Source organism: Nematolebias whitei, chromosome 24 (assembly GCF_014905685.2).
Source record: "Nematolebias whitei isolate Nwh7 chromosome 24, NemWhi1, whole genome shotgun sequence".
Taxonomy (NCBI): Eukaryota; Metazoa; Chordata; class Actinopteri; order Cyprinodontiformes; family Rivulidae; genus Nematolebias; species Nematolebias whitei.
This window is the reverse complement of record NC_056521.1, coordinates 135,821-143,848: the sequence shown is the minus strand read 5'-3', so window position 1 is coordinate 143,848 and position 8,028 is coordinate 135,821. Positions and strand designations below refer to the sequence as shown.

Below are 8,028 nucleotides of genomic sequence, written 5' to 3'. Positions count from 1 at the left end.
TGTGGATAAATACATCAAGTTCACACGAGAAGATGTAAAAAATGGCAAGTTGGCTTTCTTGGACTGTGAGGTCTCAGTCTCTGATAGAGGACATTTGCAAACTGAGGTGTACCGCAAACCCACCCACACAGACCAGTATTTGCAGTTTGACTCCCATCACCCTTTGGAGCACAAGTTAGGAGTCATCAGGACTCTGTACCACAGAGCAGACAGCATCCCCACTAGCTCAGGAGCCAGGCAGAAGGAGAAATCCCACACAAGACAGGCTCTAGAGCAATGTGGATATCCTAACTGGGCCTTCCTGAAAGCAGAGAAGAAACCCAAACAGGACTCCAGTCAGCCATCAGGTGAAAAGGAGGAACCCAGACCCAGACCAGTGGTCATTCCATATGTTGAGGGAGTATCAGAGAAACTGAGACGTTTATTTTCTAAACATAACGTCCCAGTGGCTTTTAAACCCCAAAATACATTAAAGACTGGTTCATCCCAAAGATCCAGTCCCCCGGCACAAACAGAGTAATGTTGTGTATGCTGTTCAGTGTCAGGAGGGTGATCAGTCTTACATCGGGGAAACTAAACAGCCACTGGCCAAAAGGATGGCCCAGCACAGAAGATCAGCATCATCAGGCCAGGACTCTGAGGTCTACACTCATCTCCAGGTCAGAGGTCACTCTTTCAGGGATGAAGATGTTCACATCCTGGACAGAGAGGAACGATGGTTTGAGAGAGGAGTAAAGGAGGCCATCTTTGTGAAAAGAAACCGTCCATCATTAAACAGGGGTGGAGCCTCCGGGTTCAACTGTCCCCCTCTTACAATGCTGTGATTGCTAGTATCACTCAGCCCTCTGTGAACAGTAAACAGCCATCAGGTGCTAATGATCCATTGTTAGGCTGATGGTCCTTCTTGAGCATGTGATCAGCTGGTTTTGGTTGTCAGCAGCAAACTGGTTGATCCACTCTGAGAAGGTGCTATTTAAGAGACTGAGCTGAATACAGCACCTCAGACTGAGGAAGTCCTCAGGATGAGAGACGAAACGTTTCTACATTTTTTTGTTGTTTTGCTTTGTTTTGTTTTTTTGAATGTCCAGAGGACCAGATTTAACTTTTTTAGATTTTTCTACCTGGATTATTGAGCAGCATCAGAAAATATAAGTTGTTTTTTTTATCAGTGAAGATTAAAAATAAATAAACGGTGCCGGCTTTTTTGTGAAATCCAGTTTTCCCTTTGATTTTATTAAATAATCTGTTAATTGAAGTTAATTCAACTGAAAAATCATAAAAAGACAAAATTATTGGATCTCAGGAATATTTCCCTCCAACATGTTTAAAGAAGAGACGCAGCCTTTGGTTCAACTTTATTCTAACCAACAGATGAACAAATCACAAAACAAGATTACACTTTAAATTAAAGCTTTAAATCAAAGATAAACTTTAATTCAAAACTAAAAATAATCTGTATACAAGAAACAAAAGCACAATGAGTGAAAATACATCAAATGATGAAGAAAAATATAGAATTTTAAATATAGATATCTTGATGCTGCTCAATAATCCAGGTAGAAAAATCTATAAAAGTTACGTCTGGTCCTCTGGACGTTCAATAAACAAACAAACAAACAAACAAAAAATGTAGAAATGTTTCTTCTTTCATCCGAAAAGAAGAAGATGTTTCTAAAGATGTTTTCTACATTCGCCTTAGAAACTAGCTGTTTTTTTTGTTACCTCTTTCTTTTAGCCATCCTATTTGTAAAAAAAAAAACAACAACTGTAGTATGACTTTTTATAACTGTTTATGGTTGTTGCTGTTGTCCATTGTTGTCATCTTTCTTTGTTGAAATCAGGTCTCTCTTGTAAATGAGTCCTCGAGGCTCAATGGGATTTACCTGTAGAAATAAAGGTTGAATGAAAAAACCTTTGAGATATTACGCAGGTGGAGGAAAGCGGTTTTGATAACGTTTTTAATGTTGAGGTTAAAAGACGTCCTGATCAAAAATAACACCAAGATTTTAAATGTTAGGACTGGAGACCAATTTAATGCCATCTAGAGAAAGACTGCAAAGTTTATTCCTAAGATGCTCAGGTCCAAAAACCACAACCCTTGTCTTCTCCAAGTTTAAAAGCAGAGAATTTAGGGCTAGCCAGGTTTTTATGTCTTTAAGACATGATTGTAGTCTAAGTAACATATTTAATTAATTGGTTTTCATGGACAAATATCATTGTGTATCTTCAGCATAACAATGAAAATTTATTCCATGCTGTTTAATAACTTTACCTAATGGAAGCATATATAAAATAAAGTGGTATTGTTCCAAGCACTGAGCCCTGAGGAACTCCATGACTAACTTTGGTGTATAAAGAAGATTCACTTAAATTTGCAATCTGGAATCTATCAGATAGATATGATTTAAACCATTTTAGAGCTGTTCCTGTAATCCCAATATCATATTCAAGCCTCTGTAGTAAAATATTGTGATCAACTGTATCAAATGCAGCACTGAGGTCTAACAGGACCAGTAGAGACACAAGTCCATTGTCTGAGGCCATGAGAATATCATTAGTGACTTTTACTAGTGCTGTTTCTGTGATACGATGAGCAAAGAACAAAATATTAACCTATTTTTGACAGAGAAAGGTCATTTAAACTTGGGTTTGGATAGGATTCTGACATGGATTTATTAGTTATAACAAACTGAAAACAAACATAACTAGATTTAAATGTGTTTGATTAATTCCTTTAGGTTGTACATCAAAATTACTGTGGAAAAAAGAAAAACGATACATACAAAAATCTCACTGGAATGAATTTTACAAGTAAACAAAATTATACAAAAAAAAAAATTCAGACACCACAAAAATACTGTCCTAGTAAAATCATTTAATATATTCTTTCATTTCACATACCCCAAATTCCTTAAGTCAAACAATTAATTGGATTCAAAAATGGATTGAAGAAATGACAATTTACCAAAGTCTTTGCATTAAAATTATGTCAGAGCAATTCTTACACATTACAAACAATATTACAATATTAGAATAATAAAAGAATGAACACGGTATAAAGAAACTGACCTGAAAATGTCAACTTGGACATGACATCACAACAAACAAGCCTGTGATAATTATTGATGAAATTATCAGCAAAAACCATCCATTATCTTTTAATCGCTTCTTTTTTTTCGGGTCACAGGAGGTCACTGGTGCTCATGTCCAGCCATCACTGTGCGAGAGGCGGGGTACAACCTCGACAGGTCTCCAGTCCCTCACAGGGACACATAGAGACAAACGAGACAAACGACCATTCACTCTCTCACATCTAGGGACAATTTAGAGTTACCAATCAGTCTAACATAAACGTTTTTGGTCTGTGAGGAAACCGGAGTACCCAGAGGAAACCCACACATGCACGGAGAGAACATGCAGACTCCACCCAGAAAGGCCCCCGGACCGGGATTTGAACCAGGGACCTGCTTGCTGAGAGGCAGCAGCTCTACCAGTTGCAAAAACCAATTCTCACAAATACAAAGTGTCATATGAACCACTCACTAAATGAAAGCTGTCAGATACTTTGTCACATTTATCTCAACCTTTAATGAGATAAATTAAATCTTCACAGCAGAAAAACAATGTGTGAATTCAGTGTTAAAATCTAACAAGTGTGCCCCATTAATCCAAACTGACAGAAATATAACAATAACAATAATAACAATAATAATAATAATAATAAACCAGGGCACCTCCATTATTGTTTACAAACATGCTATAACTAATACTTTTATAAGAATTCTATTTTTCGCATGACTGGGGCAGATGATAGTCTAGTTTTCATCTAAATTTGGAACTTCCAGTATTTTTTTTATCCTTGTGTAAAGTTATGGAGGGCTCAGCCTCTATAACTCCATCCTTCATTCGCTCGTTTGCTCTCGACAAAGACGGTCACTTCACCCGCTTCTGCCTCCCTCCTGCTTTTTGCTCTCTTGTCCTGTGAACCTTTATGCATAAATTCTATTTTCATTTCATACATTCTGTGTTCGTCTGTTTCCTTCCTGTCCTCTCAACCAGCCGGTCGAAGCAGATGGTCTCTTGTCCTGATCCTGGTTCTGCTGGAGGTTTCTTCCTGTTAAAGGGAGTTTTTCTTCCCACTGTCTCCACTGTGCTTGCTCAGGATGGGAGACTGCAACGAAGCCAAGATTCAACTTGTCTGCTGGATTCCTTAGATAGAGAACTTTACTAACTGGCTTTTATGTGAATGTTCCTGTAAAGTCCCTGAGACAACTTTGTTGTGATTTGGCGCTTTATAAATAAACTGAATTGAATTGAATTGAAATGTATTATGATGTCATTGCATGTTGCTGCTTTATGTTGCGAGATCTTTATTTGCATCTTTTACACTGTGACCCGGCCAGGGCATGGTGTGCGATGATTTTTTTTTACTTCCTCCACCCTCATGTTCTCTTTTCCTCATTTACTTAGTATGTTGTATGTAACAGGTCTCTCTTTTAGATTAACTTGTTCAATTAATTAAACTCGTGTTAAAAACAGTGGGTGCTTCCATGCAATGGCAACCATTAGCTGCTCTGGGCGCACGTGTAATAGCTTGGTCACGATGCGTGAACTACCTGCAGGTATGTGTACACAAAAGCTGCAAAAGTACGACTTGTCTGAAAAACAAATTGATGTGGAGTGCAAGTTCAGTCCAAGTAAACATAGACAGCAAAATTGATTCTCTACTTGGAGAACACTCTGCATTAAAGGGAAATCAGGCGTATGGTGGAACCCGTCCTGTTCCAGAATCCAAAAGAAAATCCAGGATAAAGAGGTTCAGTGAATGTGGTGTTGAAGGTGTGGATGTGGATGAGGGTGTCAGAAAGAACTTTGTAGAAGGACAGAATGCCAGCAGGAAAATCCACAAACACTGCTACTCTGTCAGAGATAGAGGACGAGGAGAAGATGGATGTTCCTTTTTCATTGTGCCAGGCAGTGTAATGACCGCGGCCAGAGCAACTCAGGCTCCAAGACTCCAAATTTCTTCCAAACTCACAGACAGCTCGCTCTCCACCCCTTTTGATTTTTCTGTAACAGACGGCTATATCAACCTCGCCCTGCCACTCGACCTCCCAGAAACAGCGAGCAGTCAGAGCATCTTTACACATCAGCTGAGGACAGTAGCCTTCAAATCTGTCTGGATGATCAGGATATGACTGCTCCTCCTCCACGTGCATCACCTTCCTGTTGCTGTGAGACACTTGGAGGTTTCTGCTGATTGTATTTGTGTCTAACATGAGCTGACAGGAATCTGAAGGAGAGAACAAAACACAATCCCACTGCAGTTATTCATTCATTATCTGTTCATTTTTAACATTTTGATAATGATACACAAAAAAGGGTTGAGTCATGTCAACTGGACGGTTTCTTTCTGGGAGAAAGGTTTCGTGTAATCCACAGCAGGCTGGCTTAAAACATCAAGGAGGTGCTATTTATAAGACAGTTTTTAGTGGCAGGTCTCAGAATGATGAAGTCTTTTGGATGAAAAATCAAACCTTTCTTCAAAAAAAAAAACCTGTCCAAATGACACGATTTAACCTTTTTTTGTAATTTCTTTACCTGGATGATAGAGTTTTCAAGCCTTTTTAATGATGATAGTTTTGGGTGTCTTTTTTTTTTATTCTTTCACATTAATGTCCAAACAAATGGGACTGAAATTTACTTAGTTAATTAATTAATTAATTCCTTCCATCCATCCATCCATCCATCCATCCATTTTCTTCCGCTTATCCAGGGTCGGGGTCGGGTCGCGGGGGTAGCAGCTTAAGTAGGGAGGCCCAGACTTCCCTCTCCCCAGCCACTTGGTCCAGCTCCTCCGGGGGAATCCTGAGGCGTTCCCAGGCCAGCCAAGAAACATAGTCCCTCCTGCGTGTCCTGGGTCTTCCTCTGGGTCTCCTCCCGGTGGGACGTGTCCGGAACACCTCACCAGGGAGGCGTCCAGGAGGCATCATAACCAGATGCCCGAGCCACCTCAACTGGCTCCTCTTGATGTGGAGAAGAAGCGGCTCTACTCTGAGTCCCTCCCGGATGACCAAGCTTCTCACCCTATCTCTAAGAGAGAGCCCAGACACCCAGCGGACAAAACTCATTTTGGCCGCTTGTATCCAAGATTTCGTTCTTTCGGTCATAACCCAAAGCTCATGACCATAGATGAGGGTGGGAACGTAGATCGATCGGTAAATTGAGAGCTTCAACTTTTGACTCAGCTCTCTCTTCACCACGACAGACCTGTACAGTGCCCGCTTCTGTAAGGATGGTACCATTTGCTGTTTCTGTTTGTGTCTGTGTTTCCCTAGTGTTTCCTCGTCAGTTTAATTGGTGCTACCTTTGTCTCGTCACAGCTGTTGTAATCACGTCTTGTCTTGTCCTTGTATAAAAGCTGTCTGTTCTGTGTTGTTCCTCGTCGGGTCGTATTCGTTGGGTCTCTGCATTCTCCTGTGTTCTCCTGCGTCTCCCCTGAGCTCTCCTGCCCTCCCTGAGTTTCCCTCTGAGCCTTCTGTCATCACGTAAGTTTTGCTGCCTCGTCAGCGTGTTATTTTGTAAATACACTCCTCCATTAAATACTTATTTTTGTAATCTGCCGAGTTGAGTCCTGTCTGCACTACTGGGTTCGTTCCTGTCCACAAAATCCTGACATTACGACCCGACCACTCATCAGAACCCAGCGGGCAGGATTCTCTCGGCAACTCACCTTTTTTCTTTTTCCCCTCCGAGCCTTCCGTTCATCCTCCCGTGATGAACACGACTACAATCCGGTGCGGCGGGTTCTGCACCAGGCCCGTCCGTCCTCAAGGACATTATGACCAGGAGGTGGAAATCCTGTCCTCTCCACTCCTGGTCCTCGAGGAGAATAGAGCTCGGCACCGGAAAACCCACCAGGCTCCTGCTTCTGAGTCCGCTTCGCCCGGCTACTCGGGATGGACGTCAGGGGAGGACGAAGAAATCGAGGATGAGTTCTGTTTTGCTCCTGTCCCTCGACTATCCCGCCGTCGCCGGGGAGGTGGGAAGCGGTCCCGAGGGCAGCCCGCGGCGACCGGGCCGGTTTCGTCGGCTGAGCAGAATTTTAGAGTTGGTTCTGGTGTTTCTGTGGGAGCCGGATCCGCCGCCTCACCTCTCAGGTTTTCGGTGGGGGCGAGGTCCGACGTCCCGTGGAGGCTCCGGTCCACTTCTGCTCGGTTCGGCGGGTCCGGTCCGGTTGACGTTACAGGGGCGGATTCCGTGGCCTCACCCTCCAGGTTCTTGGTGGGGGCGGAGTCCGGCCTCTCGCCGTCACATCACACCGCGGCTGTCAAACCCAGTCAGACCGTGCCTCCTGGGCATTCTCCCAGTGACTCTGTGGGGCGTGTTCCGCCGACCCACCTCCCAGGTTTCCGGTGGGGGCGACACCTGACACCACATCCTCACATAGTGACACTTGCCCGTCAATCACTTATTCTCCCCATGATCTTGCATACATAAACCAGACTTTATTAGATTTGTTTACTTCTGCTAAAAATAACCCGGACTGCTCAGATGTTTTGTTTTCCCTGATGGAGGAATTTTTAGTTTTACGGCCAGGCCTCATTCTGATCCCTGAGTACAATCAATTATTAATAGAAATTAGGATTCTCATCACACCCAAGGTCACTTATACACACTCTGAACTCTCCTCTGCCCCTCTGACTCCTGCACCCATCACCTTCGCCGCTGTTCCGCCTGCTGAGTGCCTAGCCGTTGGTGCACCTGCTCCTGTCGCCTCAGAGGACTCAGCATCAGTTTCTGTTTCCCGTCGCCGCCGCCGCCGCAGAAGATCAGCTCCTGTCGTCACCGCAGAGGAGTCGGTTCCTGCCACCGCTGCAGAGCCACAGGCCTCTCCGTTGTCTGCTGCAGAGCCACAGGCCTCTCCATCGTCTGCTGCAGAGCTCCAGGTCTCTTCGTCGTCTGCTGCAGAGCTCCAGGTCTCTCCGTCGTCTGCTGCAGAGCTCCAGGCCTCTCCGTCGTCTGCTG

At 43.4% G+C, this 8,028-nt stretch overlaps 1 protein-coding gene across 1 annotated transcript in view; it reads right to left on the bottom strand.

The window, feature by feature from the left end:
• Positions 1 to 4,745: 4,745 nt before the first annotated feature.
• Positions 4,746 to 8,028, bottom strand: part of LOC119429174 (NLR family CARD domain-containing protein 3-like) — a 48,240-nt gene continuing 44,957 nt past the window's right edge. The window contains exon 9 of the mRNA XM_037696854.1: positions 4,746 to 5,293. Within this exon, the coding sequence (XP_037552782.1) occupies positions 4,746 to 5,293 (548 nt within the window). The remainder of the gene's footprint in view (positions 5,294 to 8,028) is intronic.